The following is an 18,022-nucleotide window of genomic DNA, read 5'->3' on the forward strand; positions in this document are numbered from 1 at the left end:
AGACGGAGTCTCGCTCTGTCACCCAGGCTGGAGTGCAGTGGTGTGATCTTAGCTCACTGCAAGCTCTGCCTCCCGGGTTCAAGTCACTCTTCTGCCTCAGCCTCCCAAATAGCTGGGATTACAGGCGCCCACCACCACACCTGGCTAATTTTTTGTATTTTTAGTAGAGATGGCGCTTCACCATGTTAGCCACGATGGTCTCGATCTCCTAACCTCGTGATCCACCTGCCTCAGCCTCCCAAAGTGCTGGAATTACAGGTGTGAGCCACCATGCCCGGACAAGATTTTTTTTTTTTAAGAAACAGATTGCACGTGGTGGTGGGCATCTGTAATCCCAGCTACTTGGGAGGCTAAGGAGGGAGAATCGCTTGAACCCAGGAGACAGAGGTTGCAGTGAGCCGAGATCGTGTCACTGCACTCCAGCCTGGGTGACAAGAGCGAAACTCCATCTCAAAAAAATAAATAAATAAAAAATAAGAATTTTTAAAAAAAGATTTCCTTCCTTCTCTCCTCCCTCCTTTTTTCCTTCCTTCCTCCCTCTCTCTCTCTCTCTTTTTCTTTTTCTTTCTTTCTTTCTTTCTTTTTCTTTTCTTTCTAATTTGGAACACAAACACTTTATTTAAATGCATATCTCAATTCCTGTGTGGCCGGCAAAAAATAAAATAAAGGAGCAGGTCATGGCACAGTACTCTCACGGACCAAGTGGTCGAACCCAATATTCAAGACCCAGTGAGCAGCCAAGCTCAGTGCAACCTCCAGGCCTCTCGCTCTGACTCCAACAGGGTGAGCACACAGCCCTTACGCACAGAGCCTTTTACACTGTGGATGATGGAGTGGCTTATGTCGTCCACAAATTCCTGCGTGTACTGTCCCTGAGAGCTGTTTCTGCCCAGGACTGTGGTGACCCTGGCCAGCTAGACAGGCTGCACGTGGCTGGTGTCCATGATGGCGATGCAGCAGCAGTTGGGAGGAGAGAAGAAATACATTCCTTTACAAAGCAAGCAATTATTTAAAATATTCACGGTAATTCAGTGCTCATTAGCTGTACTCAGTAAATATTTATTGAACACCTACTATGTGCTAGGTACACAAAGTACACTGGTTACAAATTCTTGAAAAATAGTAGCGGTAGCAAAAAGCAACAAAACTTTCAGCCCTGCCCTTACAGAACTCACATTCTAGTGGGCAGGGAGAAAATAACCGGAAAAAGGACCAGCACAATGGCTCATGCCTGTAATCCTAGCACTTTGGGAGGCCAAAGTGAGCTGATTACTTGAGACCAATCTGAGCAATGTGGCAAAACCCCATCTCTACAAAACATACAAAAAGCACTCAGGCTTGGTGGTCAGCTGAGAAGAGAGAGAGAGAGAGAGAGAGAGAGAGACAAAGAGGCCGGGTATGGTGGCTCAGGCCTATAATCCCAGCACTTTGGGAGGCCAAGGTGGGGGGATCATGAGGTCAGGAGTTCGAGACCAGACTGGCCAATATGGTGAAACCCCATCTCTACTAAAAAAAAATACAAAAATTAGACAGGCATGATGGTGCAGCCCTTTAATTTCAGCTACTCAGGAGGCTGAGGCAGAAGAATCACTTGAACCTGGGAGGCGGAGGTTGCAGTGAGCAGAGGTTGCAATGAGCCGAGATCACACCACTGTACTTCAGCCTGGGTGACAGAGCAAGATGAAAGAAAGAAAGGGAAGAAAGGAAGGAAGGAAGGAAGGAAGGAAGGAAGGAAGGAAGGAAGGAAGGAGGGAGGGAGGGAGGGAGGGAGGGAGGGAGGGAGGGAGGGAGGGAAGGAAGGAAGGAAGGAAGGAAGGAAGGAAGGAAGGAAGGAAGGAAGGAAACTAGAAAAAATAAGTAAAAATATAGGACATTTTAGGTGAAGGTAAGCACTAGGAAAGAAAGAAAAACAGCAGGGAAGGGATGTTGGCGGGGCGGGGGGTTGGGGGTGGCAATTTATACAGTTTGGCCAAGGAAGACATTATAATGCACTTATTCCTTAGTTTAGAACATGTAGCATTTCACCTGTACCGAGAGATGCCTGAAATATTTCATACATGACCAAAATAATAATGTAAGAGGCAATAAAAAAGTGCAGGGTTTTAGGGTTCTAGATATCAGCACTTTTTAAGATTAAATGCATGGTAAGAACTCTTGTACTATATACACCTAGTTTCAACTTCAATTTAGTAACAAATTCTTTGGGGTCTCTTTCTTTTTTTTCCCCGAACAAAGCTTCCCAAGAAGCAGAAGGGTTGAATTTTCTCTAGTCCAGGAAGACCGCAAGGCTACTGTGCTCCGGATAATCTCGTTTTTATTTTTTTATTCCCCAGATCGCAAGACAGTGTCTGGCACATACCATTCAGCACAAGTTTGGTACCTGGAACCCACTGGACCCACTGAATGTGCATGTCCAATAACTATTAACTACATGTGTTGGTCCAAGGGAGAAGGTCGAGCAACCAGATCTGCTCCATCACAGCCCATCTCAGTCGCTTCATTCAAGTCAGCGGGGTGAGGTTGAGGGGATTCCAACTTCACAAGGGCAGATTTCTCATGGATTCTCTTTCTCTGGTTGTACTGGAACGCTTTCTGGCGTTATTCCTCTGCTGGGACAGTATGAATTTATGAAACGTGGTCCTGTCTGCCCTAAAGCCAGGGTCTCACTGAGACGGACAACGATGCTGGGGCGAGAATAAAGTTCGTCCCGGGCCTGCGTACGGTACAGCGACCTTGGGAAGCCCTTGTGGAGCTGAGGGTGATGCCCACTTCTTTGTCTCCCTCATTCTGTTTCGGTGGCTCTCTCGTTCCCAGTTCCAAGCTGCCCACTTGTTAGAGAAGCCACTGCTTACCAGGTATCTGGTTTAATAAAACACAGCCAGAGCGACTGCATATTAAAGTGAGTAACTAGGCACTCACAGGGCACCTATAAGGTTAATGCTAAAGGTCTGAAAATAGCCGCATTCTAAGCTGACCAGCAATTATAATTACACAATATTTATGACCATACAGGACTTCTCCCACCAAGTCTGTGGAATGTCCAGATGTCCTAATTTTTTTTTTTTTTTTTTTGACAAGGTCTCACTCTGTCACCCAGGCTGGAGGGCAGTGTGTTGCTATCTCAGCTCACTGCAACCTCCGCCTCCCAGGTTCAAGTAATTCTCCTGCCTCAGCCTCCCGAGTAGCTGGGACTACAGGCATCCATCACCACGACTGGCTGCTTGCTTTTTTTTTTTTTTTTTCCCCAAATAGATGGCATCTCAGTATGTTGCCCAGGCTGGTGTCGAACTCCTGGGCTCAAGGGAGCCTCCTGTCCGGCCTCTCACAGTGCTGGGATTACAGAAGTGGCCACTGAGCCCGGCCCAGCCCTCTACTCAGAGATAACGTCAATGCGCAGGCTTAGGTTGAAGGATTAATGGTCATTAGTGCACCAACAGCCCCTACCTTTAGTGGGCACATCAGCACATTCCACGTTTAATCACAGCTCCGCACAGTTGCCTCTAAGTAGTGACACTACGGAAGGACGGGAGTTCCTCCTACAGTCTGAGGACTTGCGACTCTGTAACGGAGTAGATTCAAATAAACTTGCTTCCTTTACTGCGCTTTGTGACTCGCCTCCAATTCTTCCCTGCGGTAGACCCAAGAACCCTCTCTTGGGGTCTGGATCGAGACCCCTTCTTCCAGCAACACAACCCGCGGGGCCGCCTCCCGCCCACCCTCAGGTGCAAAGGACCCCGGGCCATGCATTCTTCCGGGCAGGAAAACGTCAGCAAGTGCTCCCAGCCCGCTTTCCTCCCCTGCTTCCCTCAGTTCGCGCCCGGCAGCTCCCCGATTGGCTCTCGCGCCGGGCAAAGGTGCGCGCTGACTGGCCGGAGGGCCGTCGTCATGCGGGACGCGCGACTCTAGGGGCGGGACCAGACGAGGGGTGACTGCCGCGCGGCGCCGGGGAGGACGCCTTCACCTGTTCACACTGCAGCGCGGATTGCGGTTCGTGGCGCGCGCCACCGGGGAAGGAGCGGTGGGCCGAGGGGGTGGAGGTGGGGTCCCAGGAGGACCTCGGGCTGTGGACCCGGGGAGCGGAGTCGGGGAGTGGGGCGGGGGAGCGAGGTGGCGCCCGGGAGCCAGGGATATGGCGCGGCCAGACGATGAGGAGGGGGCGGCGGTGGCGCCCGGACACCCGCTCGCGAAAGGATACCTCCCGTTGCCGAGGGGCGCGCCAGCTGGGAAGGAGAGCGTGGAGCCGCAGAACGGGCCCAAAGCGGGCACCTTCCCGGTGAACGGGGCCCCCCGGGACAGCCTCGCTGCCGCCTCGGGAGTTCTGGGCGGGCCTCAGACTCCGCTGGCTGCAGAAGAGGAGACCCAGGCCCGGCTGCTGCCTGCGGGCGCCGGAGCGGAGACCCCGGGGGCCGAGAGCACCCCGCTGCCCCGGACGGCGCTCTCCCCGCGGCGATTCGTGGTGCTCCTGATCTTCAGCCTGTACTCGCTGGTAAACGCCTTTCAGTGGATTCAGTACAGCATCATCAGCAACGTCTTCGGGGGCTTCTACGGCGTCACCTTGCTGCACATCGACTGGCTGTCCATGGTGTACATGGTGGCCTACGTGCCCCTCATCTTCCCGGCCACCTGGCTGCTGGACACCAGAGGCCTGCGGCTCACCGCCCTGCTGGGCTCCGGCCTCAACTGCCTGGGTGCCTGGATCAAGTGCGGCAGTGTGCAGCAGCATCTCTTCTGGGTCACCATGTTGGGCCAGTGCCTGTGCTCCGTGGCCCAGGTGTTCATCCTGGGCTTGCCCTCCCGCATCGCCTCAGTGTGGTTTGGGCCCAAAGAGGTGTCCACAGCTTGTGCCACCGCCGTGCTGGGCAATCAGGTAAGGACTGGAGTGGTAGATGAAAGATCCTTAGAAGACAGAAAATGTCATAGGCCGTGAGAACTATGGCCTGTGTGGATGAACTGCCCCAGGAGGTATTTGTCCATAAAAGAGGAGATAAGGCCGTTAAATAGACTTCCGGACGGTCTTGGATTGAAGAGGGCTATAAATTTCTTTGTAAGGACAGAATTTTCCAAACCACCTTGTCATCTTGCTTAGAAAATTACCTGTAAAATAATTAACTGGGCCGGGTGCGGTGGCACACACCTGTAATCCCGCCACTTTGGGAGGCCGAGGTGGGTGGATCACTTGAAGTTCGGAGTTCCAGACCAGCCTGGGCAACATGGGGAAACCCCGTCTCTATTAAAAATACAAAAATTAGCCGGGCCTGCTCGCAGGCACCTGTAGTCCCACCTACTCAGGAGGCTGAGGCAGGAGAATCTCTTGAATCCGGGAGGTGGAGGTTGCAGTGAGTGGAGATCACACCTTTGCATTCCAGCTTGGGTAACAGAGTGAGACTGTATCTCAAATAATAATAATAAACTGTAACCATAATAATAATAATAATTAACTGTATTGGCTTGTTTATGCCTAACATAGAAAACTTGTCAATGCAGTAATAAACAAGACTTGGGTAGGTATTATTTTTGTCACCAGTGTATTCTTTGTGAAAGGAAGGTATTGGATTCTGGAAAGATTGTTTCCATTTTGAGAGGTCATTGTGAACAGCTCCCTTTTAATTTCATATATTAACAGTCAGCACAGTGCCTGGCACATAAAGAACACGTAAATGACTGCTAACTAACAGTTCTGGGCTGGGCGTGGTGGCTCATGCCTGTAATCTCAGCACTTTGGGAGGCTGAGGCAGGCGGATCACTTGATCAAGGCCAGGAGTTTGAGACTGGCCTGGCCAACATGGCAAAACCAAATACACAAAAATTAGTGGTGCATGGTGGTGCATGCCTGTAATCCTAGCTACTCAGGTGGCCGAGGCCGGAGAATCTACATGCTTATTGCTTTATAGTCATTTCCCTAATCTAAAAGTACAGAAGATGGAGTAGGTTGAACTATAGTTGTTTGTGTGTCCAAAACAATTTATGACTGATACTTGAGTTGATTGCATCTGCAGGTTTGGACAGAAGCTATTATAAAGTTTTTTTTTTGTTGTTGTTGTTTGTTTTTTTGAAGAAATGGGGTTTCTCCATGTTGCTCATGCTGGTCTCGAACTCCTGAGCTCAAGCTCTCTGCCCACCTCTGCCTCCCGAAGTGCTGGGATTACAGGTGTGAGCCACCACGCCCGGCCATGATTAGATTCTTTTTGTCACACATCTCTCAGTTTAAATTCATTTTAAATATTCAGTAGCATTTCTTGATCCCATTTAGAGTTGCCCAGTCACTCTCTTTACATTATTTTAATTCTCCTTATAGCACTCATCCCTGTCTTATATGTTATTGTTTACACGTTTATGTCACTTACCTATTACTCTTCTCCCATCCCCACCATTAGATTGTAAGTTTCATGAAAATAGGCATGTGGTCTGAATGTACACAACTGTATCACCAGCATTTATTACTCTCCTTAAAACCATGTTGAATAAATAAAGGAGCTTCAGACTCATACGGATACTGGCCAGCTGGGTAGTCTACTTGGATATCTCATGGGAACACATCACTCAAAATTGCTTTCTCCTTGCTCATTTCCCTTTATCTCTAATGCCACTGTCTTGGTTTGGGCCGGAGCTTGCTAATTGTCCTCCCTATTTGTAGCCCTTGCCCTATTCCCTCTGTTCTCCACATTCATCCAGTGTGGTCTTTTACATGTGTGAATCTGTTCAGGGCACATCCTTACTCCTGCAGTGGCTTCCGTTGTCCTTAGGATAAAATTCAAACAGTAATGCAACATATGGTACCCTCCAGATCTGCCTCCTGCCAGCCCTTCTGCTTTATCTGTCTCCACAACCCCTGTCCCCACAGACGTATGCTTTCTCTGCTCTATGCAGAACTATGCATACTTACAGTTTCTCACAAGGTCATGCCCTTTCCCGCCTGGCCTTGTATGTAATGTCCTATTGGCTTGGAATATTTCTTCACTTGACTAACTCCAATTTCTTATTCAGATCTTTGGTCCTCCAGGAACTTTTTCTGAACCCCATTTCTTTTTTTTTTTTTTTTTTTTCCGAGACGGAGTCTTGCTCTGTTGCCCAGGCTGGAGTGCAGTGGCGCAATCTTGGCTCACTGCAAGCTCTGCCTCCCGGGTTTACGCCATCCTCCTGCCTCAGCCTCCCGTGTAGCTGAGACTACAGGCGCCCGCCACCGCACCCGGCTAATTTTTTGTATTTTTAGTAGAGATGGGGTTTCACCATGTTAGCCAGGATGGTCTCGATCTTCTGACCTCGTGATCCTCCCGTCTCGGCCTCCCAAAGTGCTGGGATTACAGGTGTGAGCCACTGCGCCCGGCCACCTGAACTCCATTTCTTTTACTTCATTCTTTTTGATAGCTGAATAATATTTCTATGTAAGGTGCTCCCCCAAAGTACTCTCTTAACTACCATGATCATATGTCCCAGTTTTCCTGGGATAGTCCAGGTGGTACACCTGTTGTCTGGTATAATTACTAATGAAGTCCCTTTCATTCTGAAGAGTGTTCTAGATGGATAGTAAATTACGTGGTCTTCCCAGTCTTGGCCCTCTTTATGTCTCAATCACAGTTCTGTATTACCACACTGTCTTGTAATTATCAGTTGTATTCTCTCTATTCAGCTTTTTGTAAGGCAGCAAATGAAATATATGATAATTGTGACTCTCTGTGCCTCAGACTCCTTTCTTGGGCCCTTTCTCTTCACACCCTTCCTCCTAAAAATCTTCCTCCTAAAAACCTTCCTTCATTGAACCTCCTAATAGTTTGATTTTAATTCTTGTTGTGATTATGATATTTAGCCATATTTTTTGTTGAGGTAAAATTCACATAACATGAAACTAACCATTTTAATGTGTACAATTCAGTGGCATTTAGTGCATTTACAGTGTTGTGCAACTGTTACTTCTATCTAGTTTCAAAACATTTTTATCCACCCCCAAAGAAGACCCAATACCTACTAAACAGTCACTTCCCCACCATTGCCCCCTCCCCTAGCCTGTGGCAAGTACTAATCTCCCTTCTTTTTCTGTGGATTGACCTGTTTTGTTCTGGATATTTCATATAAATGGAATCATACAGTAGGTGACCTTTTGTGTCTGGCTTCTGTCACTTAGCTTATTTGCAAAGTTCATCCATGTTGTAGCACTGTATCAGTACTTCATTCCTTTTTAATAGCTGAATAATTTCATTGTATGAATATACAACGTTTTGTTTATCCACTTATCTGTTGATAAACGTTTGTGTTATTTTCACCTTTTGGTTATTGTGGTAATGTGAATAGGGCTGCTATGAACATTCATATATAATTATTTGTTTGAATTTCTGTTTTCAGTTTTTGGGACATATACCTAGAGGTATAATTGCTAGGTCATATGGTAATTCTGTGTTAAACTTATTAAGGAACTGCCAAACTGTTGTCTGCAGTGGCTGCACCATTTTATAGTTTCACCAGCAGTATTCAAGGGTTCCAATTTGTCTACATTCTTGCCAACACTTTCCTATTGCTATTATTATTATTATAGTAGCCATGCTACCTGGTGTGGAGTGGTATCTTATTATAGTTTTGATTTGGGCATGTTTTCAAATGTTTATTGACCATTTGTATATCTTCTTTGGAGAAATGTCTCTTCAAGTTTTTTGCCCATTTTTAAATTGGGATATTGCTTTTTTGTTGTTGAGTTGTAATCGGTATTTATAGATTCTGGAAGCTATACCCTGATCAGATATATAATTTACAAATACTTTCTCATTCTGTAGGTCATCTTTTGTCAGCCTTATTTTGCATATTCTTATTCCCCTTTTGTAGGCATCTACAGGGCAAGGACTGTATATTACACAGCTTGATAGCAGCATCACTCAGATGGTAGGAACTCAGTAAATGTTTTTTGAATAGGAAAGCTATTGGTCAGCAATTTCCCTTTAACAATACAATAGTAAAAAAGACATTGGAACATAGTAGTTTAGGCTGGGTGCAGTGGCTCATGTCTGTAATCCCAGCACTTTGGGAGGCCGAGGCAGGCAGATCATGAGGTCAGGAGTTCGACACCAGCCTGACCAACATGGTGAAACCCCGTCTGTACTAAAAATACAAAAATTAGCTGGGCGTGGTGGTGTGTGCCTGTAATCCCAGCTACTCAGGAGGCTGAGGCAGGAGAATCGCTTGAACCTGGGAGGGACAGGTTGCAGTGAGCCGAGATTACATCACTGCCCTCCAGCCTGGGTGACAGAGTGAGACTTTGTCTCAAAACAAAACAAAACAAAAAAACAACAAAAGAACATAATAGTTTAATTTTCAAAGCACCTTTATAAACACCAGCTGTCGGCCGGGCGCGGTGGCTCAAGCCTGTAATCCCAGCACTTTGGGAGGCCGAGACGGGCGAATCACGAGTTCAGGAGATCGAGACCATCCTGGCTAACACGGTGAAACCCCGTCTCTACTAAAATACAAAAAAAAATTAGCCGGGCGAGGTGGCGGGCGCCTGTACTCCCAGCTACTCGGGAGGCTGAGGCAGGAGAATGGCGTGAACCCGGGAGGCGGGGCTTGCAGTGAGCTGAGATCCGGCCACTGCACTCCAGCCTGGGCAACAGAGCCAGACTCCGTCTCAAAAAAAAAATAAAATAAAAAAAAAATAAACACCAGCTGTCCTCTTTATGTTCTGTTAATTGCCAGCATTTACTTTTTTCTCTAATGATAATAGCTGTTAACAAGACTATGTGTTTTTCAGCTTGGAACTGCAGTTGGCTTTTTGCTACCACCAGTTTTAGTACCCAACACACAGAATGACACAAATCTCCTGGCTTATAATATCAGCACCATGTTTTATGGAACATCAGCTGTTGCCACACTTTTATTTATTTTAACAGCAATTGGTAAGTGAATTACTTTCCCTAAAGCTTAAATGAATGCATGATAGAAATTTGAGGATGACTAACTCTGGAAATTTTTGTTGCTAATATCTCAAGTGTCATATGCTTGTTTCATTCTTCCATGCCCTGTCTTACTTAGGTAATGAATGCTACAACCCTAGGGATGTTATGGCCCACTACATCTGTTTTCACATCGTAAAGGGTTTGAGGACTAATTCATTTATCTCTCTACTAACTTTTCTTCTTGGTAACTGTTGGTTTCAAATATATTACCTGCCTCCTTTTCCCATATTCGCCTACATGATCTGCATCTTATGCCTTTTATGCCTACCTAGCCAGGAAAAAGTTCTTGCCATACTTTGAAGTGATGCCCGTAGGCTATGGTCTTTCTGGTAATGCTAAATTCTCCCAAGGATTTCCAATTTAACAATTAACTGGATCTGAAAATGTTGACTAGTGAATGGTCCTGGGCAGCAGCTGTTCAGCAGAATTTCAAACTGTGGCAACTATCTACTTGTTAGGCCACTCCAGCAAAGCACGGCTGCCACCACCCGTCACTGAGTCCTCTCGTCTGGGCCTGTCTCTTGAAGCAGTCAGTCAAAATCAGCTGCAAGCAGCCATCATCAGTTTGGAAGAAGCTTTGGGAAGGTCTGCTTTTTAAAGTTTATTTTTAATGGGAAACTTTTGATTTCAGGGAAAAGGATAGGTAAGGTTTATTTAAGTAATATAGCTGCTAGCATAACTATAATATTGCCCTTTAGGCACTCATATCTGAAATTGATTTGAAGAGGAAAATAACTAATAAAGTTGAAATGCTATCTTTTAATCATTCAAATTTATAATTTCAATATAGCTGGAGTTTCAAAATTTTTATACTCGTTTTTACAATGGCTATAATAGTAATGGAAAATTCATATTTTATGATCTCCAGATATAAAATCCTTAGTTTTCAAAGAAATGTATGCTGAACATTCTAGAGTGTTTGAATAGAGACTGCCTTGGTAGATGAACTGCAGGATCCAGGTACAGGAAGGTCAGCCCACGTACTTAATTTCCCTTAATATAATGAGCAGAATGTTCTCTTGGTATCATATGAAGTATTCCAACATGTCTAATCTACTTATTGGTTTTTGTTTTCAGTTAGTTAGGGAATGGCATATTTGTGATGTGCAGACTACTAAAAAGGACACATTATTCCTATCCTATTTTAGCAGTTTAGCAAAGTTTTAAAAGAAATTTGTATTCTTAAAAAAAAAAAAAAACACCAAAATTATTAAGTCTACTTTTCTGGTAGCCATGTTTGATTTGCTAGATGAAATAGGAAATACATTTTGCATAAACGGACCTTCCATTTGCAATAGGGAATTTTTTTTTTTTTTTTTTTGATACAGAGTCTCGCTCTGTCACCCAGTCCAGAGTGCAGTGGCATGATCTCAGCTCACTGAAGCCTCTACCTGCCGAGTTCAAGTGATTCTCCTGCCTCAGCCTCCCGAGTAGCTGGGCTTACAGGCATGCACCACCATGCCCAGCTAATTTTTGTATTTTCAGTAGAGACAGGGTTTCACCATGTTGGTCAGGTTGGTCTTGAACTCCTGACCTCAAATGATCCACCTGCCTCAGCCTCCCAAAGTGCTGGGATTATAGGCATGAGCCACTGTGCCTGGCCAGCAATAGGGATTTTTAAAGTATAGAATTCTCTTTTCTTTTTTTTATCGAGACGGAGTCTTGCTCTGTCACCCAGGCTGGAGGGCAGTGGTGCTATCTGGATTCACTGCAATCTCTGCCTCCTGGGTTCAAGCAGTTTTCATGCCTCAGCCTCCCTCCCTGGCATTATAGGCGTTTGCCACTGCACCTGGCTAATTTTTTTGTGGGTTTTTTTTTTTTTTTTTTTTTTTGAGACAGAGTCTTGCTCTGTCAGCCAGGCTGGAGTGCAGGGGTGCAATTTCGACTTACTGCAACCTCTGCCTCCCAGGTTCAAGGAATTCTTGTGCCTCAACCTCCCAAGTAGCTGAGATCACAGGCGCATGCCACCATGCCTGGCTAATTTTTGTATTTTTAGTAGAGACAGGGTTTCACCATGTTGGCCAGACTGATCTCGAACTTCTGACCTCAGGTGATCCGCCTGCCTCGACCTCACAAAGCGCTGAGATTACTGGCGTGAGCCACTGCACCCGGCCAAAATTCTCTTTCTTTTGATTGCTTTTGTGTCTTCACATAAATTCCAGTTTTCCTTTTTTTTTTTTAAATCCTCTTCAATTGCTTGTCTCAGAAAGAAGTGAGAAAGTAAGAGGTTGTATGTAAGATATCACAAAATCATACATGTGATGTGTGTATGTTTAAACTGCTACAAATATAAGATTTTTACTTGTTGAAGGAGGGAGACCAAGAATGTTATTATAATAATAGGTATGACTATTGGCATATTACCCTTTGTTATTTGAGAAATTAAAAGAGAGAGCTAATTATGTACTTAACTAATTATGTACTCATGGCCTACAGGTAGAGAATGGAAATAGAAATGAGGGGAAAATAATGGGAAAAATGCCTTTAAAAAAAGGCTCTTGGTCAATTTTTGCTTGGAGGACTCTAATTTTAATTTTATGATCCCAAACATATTATAAAAGCAAGATAATATGTAGTTGTGATATGAAAGTCTTAAGTTGAAAATTGTGACATTTAAATAGAACATGTACTTGTTTTCCTCGTTCCCAAATATTTGCTGTTGAGCAAACTTTGGATTATTTTAAAAATCCATACCAAATAAAGTTCCTTAATTACTAAAAGGTGGTTTTACTTCTCTCTAAATTCTACCCATAGTTACTTTGGAAGTCCCACCAAATTCTTACAAAATAATTTAATTTTGTTAAGGTTTTTCAGCAATGTGACATGTACTAAATTGATAGCAGTCTACTTAAAATATTGTCTCAAAGGTTCATGCCATGTAATTCTGTTCCTTTCCCTCATGGAGCTTATATTGAGTATAATCCATCTAGTGTTTCCAGGAATTAACCCAAGTATTCCACTGAATTTCACACTAATACTATTCCTATTAGGAGAACTCTATTATATCCTCAAATATTTGGTTTGTTGATATGTACCAAACGTGTTTAGAGGCTTACTACATGCTGTATATCATTTAATCCTCATGACTCTATGAGGAAGGTACCAATATTATTCCCATTTTATAGACGAAGAAACTGAGACACAGAATTTAGTTAAATCTAATTTGTCCAAGGTCATAATAAACACTGAAGGTCAGATTTAAGCCTAGACAATTTAACTCCATATATAAAAGTTACAGATAAAAATATATCATTTTAATTTTTACTGAGCCTATTTTTTGTTCGAATTCAGATTCTTGCATAAGTGGTAATACTATTGTATTTAAAAGCTGTTCTTGTGCAGCAGAGCAGTAAACTATGTCATTTAACTCATGTGTCAATTAAAATACTTTCCTGTCAGGCCGGGCGCGGTGGCTCACGCCTGTAATCCCAGCACTTTGGGAGGCCAAGGCAGGTGGATCACGAGGTCAGGAGATCGAGACCATCCTGGCTAAAAGGGTGAAACCCTGTCTCTACCAGAAGTGCAAAAAATTAGTCGGGCGTGGCGGCGGGCGCCTGTAGTCCCAGCTACTCGGGAGGCTGAGGCAGGAGAATGGCGTGAACCCGGGAGGCGGAGCTTGCAGTGAGCCGAGAACACGCTACCCCGTCTCAAAAAAAAAAAAAAACCTTTCCTGATTCACTAAATTGAGTGGATGACAGAAGCCAAAAGTAATCACAATAAAAATATTTAATATTAATGTACTTAAACACATAAGCATATAATGTGTGTATAATTTTACTTTTGATTCTTTTTTAAGAGATGGGGTCTCACACTGTCACCCAGGCTGGAGTGCAGTGGCACAATCTCAGCTCACTGCACCCTCGATCTCCTGACCAGACTCAAGCAATCTTCCTACCTCAGCCCTCTGAGTAGCTGGGACTACAGGTGTGCGCCACCATGCCTGGCTAATTTTTATATTTTTTGTAGACAGGGTTTCACCATGTTGCCCAGGCTGTTCCCAGCTTGCCTTGGGCTCCCAAAGTGCAGGGATTACAGGCATGAGTCACCATGCCCAGCTGCTTTTGATTCTTAATTCAAGATATCTATAAACTTTATTTTGGCCGGGCGCGGTGACTCACGCCTGTAATCCCAGCACTTTGGGAGGTCGAGGCAGGCGGATCACGAGGTCAGGAGATTGAGACCACCCTGGCTGACACGGTGAAACCCCGTCTCTACTAAAAATACAAAAAATTAGCCGGGCGTGGTGGCGGGCGCCTGTAGTCCCAGCTACTCGGGAGACTGAGGCAGGAGAATGGCCTGAACCCAGGAGGCGGAGCTTGCAGTGAGCCGAGATCACGCCACTGCACTCCAGCCCGGGTGACAGAGGGAGACTCTGTCCGCCCCCCCCAAAAAAAACAAAAACAAATAAACTTTATTTTATTTTGAGACAGAGTTTAGCTCTTGTTGCCCTGGCTGGAGTGCAGTGACGCGATCTCGGCTCACCGCAACCTCCGCCTCCCGGATTCAAGCCATTCTGCCTCAGCCTCCTGAGTAGCTGGAATTACAGGAGGGCGCCACCACACATGGCTAATTTTGTGTTTTTAGTAGAGACAGGGTTTCTCCATGTTGGTCAGGCTGGTCTCAAACTCCTGACCTCAGGTGATCCGCCTGTCTCGGCCTCCCAAAGTGCTGGGATTATAGGCGTGAGCCACCATGCGCGGCCCGGCTGCATACTTTTAACAGAAATACATTTAACTTAGTCTGTAAGAATTTCAAGCTCCTGAGGTAGTCTCTGATTTTTTTAAATAAATATTCGTCCAAAAAAGACAATATATTTTGTGTTGCACTTGATAATTACAGAATTATTTTACATATATTGTATCATGTAATCTTCATAACAGCTTGTTGTTGTTATTTACATTTTATGGATGAGAAAGCTGTAAAGGCGAGAGACAGGGATTTACTTCCTCAAAGTCATACAGTGAGCTGAGGCAGAGCCAGGATTCAAACATTTATTTGTCTTTTAATAACCTAATATATGTAATATATGCCTGAATCACACAGGGACAAATAATGAAATTTTAAAAATGTTAAAATATGATTTTAAGAAGTAAAAGTGGCCCTAAACAGCAATAGATTTACAACATATTCATCACAGGAGGAAAAGTTTGAATGTGGTGCTCGAGAATATTTTGGCTACTTTATAAGACTAACGCCAGAAGTGGAGAATAACTGCTTCAAATAATCAATTGTTTTATTGGTGCAAATTTTGGTTGGGAGAAGACAATAGAAAGCTATTATTTTTCTGTTTCAAAGGAGAAAGAAGAAGCCATATTTCATCCTTTAAAAGTAGCAGCTAGGCGTAAACAAGGTCATAGATCTGTGGCTTTTTGTTTCTCTTTCTTCAAGTAGACTTAAGTTCGACTTTCCTACAACATGTAGCTGGTAAATACAGGCTCGCTTTTTGCCAGAAGATAGTTTGACTTCCTGAAACTAAAAGATAACTCTTGTATTAAAAAAAAAAATAAGTGTAGTGGATTTAAAGACTGGTAAGAAGTCTTTTCATTTTTGAGACACAGTTTCACTCTGTCGACCAGGCTGGAGTGCAGTGGTGCGTCCTCAGCTCACAGCAACCTCCGCCTCCTGGGTTCAAGTGATTCTCCTGCCTCAGCCTCCCAAGTAGCTGGGGTTAAGGCGCCCACCACCCCTGGCTAATTTTTGTGTTTTAAGTAGAGACAGGTTTTTGCCATGTTGGCCAGGCTGGTCTCCAACTCCTGACCTCTGGTGATTCGCCCGCTTCAGACCTCCCAAAGTGCTGGGATTACAGGCGTGAGCCACTGCGCCCAGCCAGAAGTCAGAAGTATTTTCATTTTTGCATTTCAGTTCAGATTTGAGCCATTTAGATTTATTTTGCCATGGTAAATAAAAAAGTAAGAGACTTAAGATTCATTAAGTACCCATGACTACCTAGTAAGCATAGTTTTTACTTTCTGAAACTTCGTTTTATAACTATATGAGTTCTGCATTACCAATCTTAGTAAAAAGAGATATTTCCTATCTGATTAGGATACAAAGAGACTCAGAAAAGGACAACAGACATCCTAACAGTACAAGATCAGATAGAGTGAAAGGAAGAGGAGGATTTGCAACTTAAACCTTTTATGTGTACCAGCCTTCCAATGTAAGGATATTAAAAAGTAAATATTTATGAGTTATATCTCCACTTTAATTAGTTGTGAGATCTGTAAAAATAGAAGTATATTTTAGTTTGGTAAGTTTTAGTTATATCACAGTTAATGTGTTGGTCAGCAATGAACTGTAATTTAAAACATTTTTAGCAGCAAACGGGAAAATTAGAGAATTACAGTATTTCATGTAAATTTTAAGGGTCGTTTCTTACTTTCCCAGTGATTGTTTCTCCCTGGCTGGTTTTCAAAAGCATTTGGGGAGTTTTGTGTTTAAAACAGTTTCTTTGGCTTCATCCTGGAGTTTCTGATTCATTGAGCCTTGGGTAGAATCTCAAAATCTTTATTATTTTTAAATTTCCAAATGATTCCAGTTGATAGGTCCATCAGATATAACCCTCTTTCAAACTACAAAGCAGGTCTTCCTTGTTGGAAGAAAGAAATAGCCAATTAAAAAAAAAAAAGAAATCCTAATTTCTATTAAAAAATGTTTTTTCTTACTGTCTGGCTGAGGATGGCAGAAAAATCCTAATTTCTAAAAAAAATTCCTAAACAATGTTATTTTCTGATTCCATTTACCTTCTTTTTTCTTTCTGTTTTTTTGTTTTGTTTTGTTTTTTGAGACAGCCTCACTCCGTTGCCCAGGCTGGAGTGCAGTGGCACAATCGTGGCTCACTGCAACCTCCACCTCCTGGGTTCAAGTAATTCCTGCCTCAGCCTCCCGAGTAGCTGGGACTCCAGGCATGTGCCACCATTAATGCCTGGCTGATTTTTGTATTTTTTTGTAGAGATGGGGTTTCACCATGTTGGCCAGGCTGGTCTCAAACTCCTGACCTCAAATGATCCACCTGCCTCGGCCTCCCAAAGTGCTGGGATTACAAGTGTGAGGTACTGTGCCAGGCTTCTTTTTTCTTTTTGAATTTACCCTGTTTCATCAATCCCGAGGTATACTTTTTTCATGAAATCTCTGAAATCAAGATGCCTTTAATAATCAGTGGCATCTAACATTTGTGGTAATTGAGACATGGTTATGTGAAAACCTTCTATTGATACCTGGCAAGATCATTGACTGCAAGCATTAGAGTATTTTAGATTCAATGAAGTACAGTATTTTCCTACTATTGTAGTTAACAATTTTGAGACACTTTAAAGTTTGGAGTCAATACAAAGACTAGATTTTAATTTCTGCTGTACCGTATTTTAGCAGTTCAGCCCTTCTGTAAATAGTTTTTTGTGTTTTTTTGTTTGTTTTTTACAGACAAGGTCTTGCTTTATCACCTAGGCTAGAGTGTAGTGATATGATGATCCCAGCTCACTGCAGCCTTTACACCTGGGCTCAATGAAGTGATCCTGAAGCGATCCTCTCACTTCAGCCTCACAAGTAGCTAGGATTATAGGTGCATGCTGCCATGCCTAGCTAGTTTAAACAATTTTTTTCTAGCAACAGTCTTGTTCAAGTGATGCTTCTACTTTGACCTCCCAAAGTGAGCACCATGCCTGGCCTATGAATTAGTCTTGACTTCTGGTTAGCCTAATCCTAAAGAAATCTCTCTATAGCCATCTTTTGTGGAAAGTTGGTTGATCCTTTCCTGCACAGCTAAAAGGTGGTCTCTAGATGTGTGCCTGGGATGGCTGTGAAATTTCTAACTAGAAATGGACAGTGCTGAAACTTACAGTATCAGACACCATATACTACACTTTTATGTCTCTTAGCTCTACCCCTGTCCTTTCCATATGCAGCTCAAGTGAGTTAGTAAGACCTAGCTCTGCTTCCATGAATCCACCTGAAATTTTTCAATCCCAGAGGTGCAGTTGGATCAGATGATAAACTTTATATCAAATTTCAGAAGAAAATTGTTACTAACTCAAGTCCTTTAAAAGTTCAATAGTATATTGGCTTCCTCATATCTGATTTTTTATTTC

The 18,022-nt window shown here is 43.7% G+C and overlaps 1 protein-coding gene, 1 long non-coding RNA gene and 1 pseudogene across 8 annotated transcripts in view; 1 reads left to right on the plus strand and 2 right to left on the minus strand.

Moving 5' to 3' along the window:
- LOC102129996 (spermatogenesis-associated protein 45) overlaps positions 1 to 3,771 on the minus strand; it is a 33,401-nt gene extending 29,630 nt beyond the window's left edge. The window contains exons 1-2 of one of the 2 annotated variants that reach the window (XR_012432929.1): positions 3,445 to 3,771; positions 2,300 to 2,859 (exon numbers count right to left, since the gene is read on the minus strand). This is a non-coding gene — a long non-coding RNA (spermatogenesis-associated protein 45). Of the gene's footprint in view, positions 1 to 2,299; positions 2,860 to 3,444 lie in introns of those variants that run through there. The other variant, XR_006699661.2, reaches the window with a different exon arrangement.
- Positions 631 to 1,103, minus strand: LOC141409938 (small ribosomal subunit protein eS28-like; annotated as a pseudogene).
- Positions 3,772 to 3,920: 149 nt separating the features above from the next.
- Positions 3,921 to 18,022, plus strand: part of FLVCR1 (FLVCR choline and heme transporter 1) — a 36,439-nt gene continuing 22,337 nt past the window's right edge. Inside the window, exons 1-4 of one of the 6 annotated variants that reach the window (XR_012432892.1) lie at positions 3,921 to 4,867; positions 9,731 to 9,875; positions 10,394 to 10,520; positions 15,981 to 16,095. Coding sequence is in view for 2 of the 6 variants with exons in the window: in XM_074036035.1 (XP_073892136.1) it covers positions 4,130 to 4,867; positions 9,731 to 9,875; positions 10,394 to 10,520; positions 15,981 to 16,068 (1,098 nt within the window). In the remaining 4 variants the exon portion in view is untranslated. Of the gene's footprint in view, positions 4,868 to 9,730; positions 9,876 to 10,393; positions 10,521 to 15,980; positions 16,112 to 18,022 lie in introns of all 6 variants that reach the window. The other 5 variants (XM_074036035.1, XR_012432902.1, XR_012432904.1 and 2 more) reach the window with 5 other exon arrangements.

This window comes from Macaca fascicularis, chromosome 1 (assembly GCF_037993035.2).
Source record: "Macaca fascicularis isolate 582-1 chromosome 1, T2T-MFA8v1.1".
Taxonomy (NCBI): Eukaryota; Metazoa; Chordata; class Mammalia; order Primates; family Cercopithecidae; genus Macaca; species Macaca fascicularis.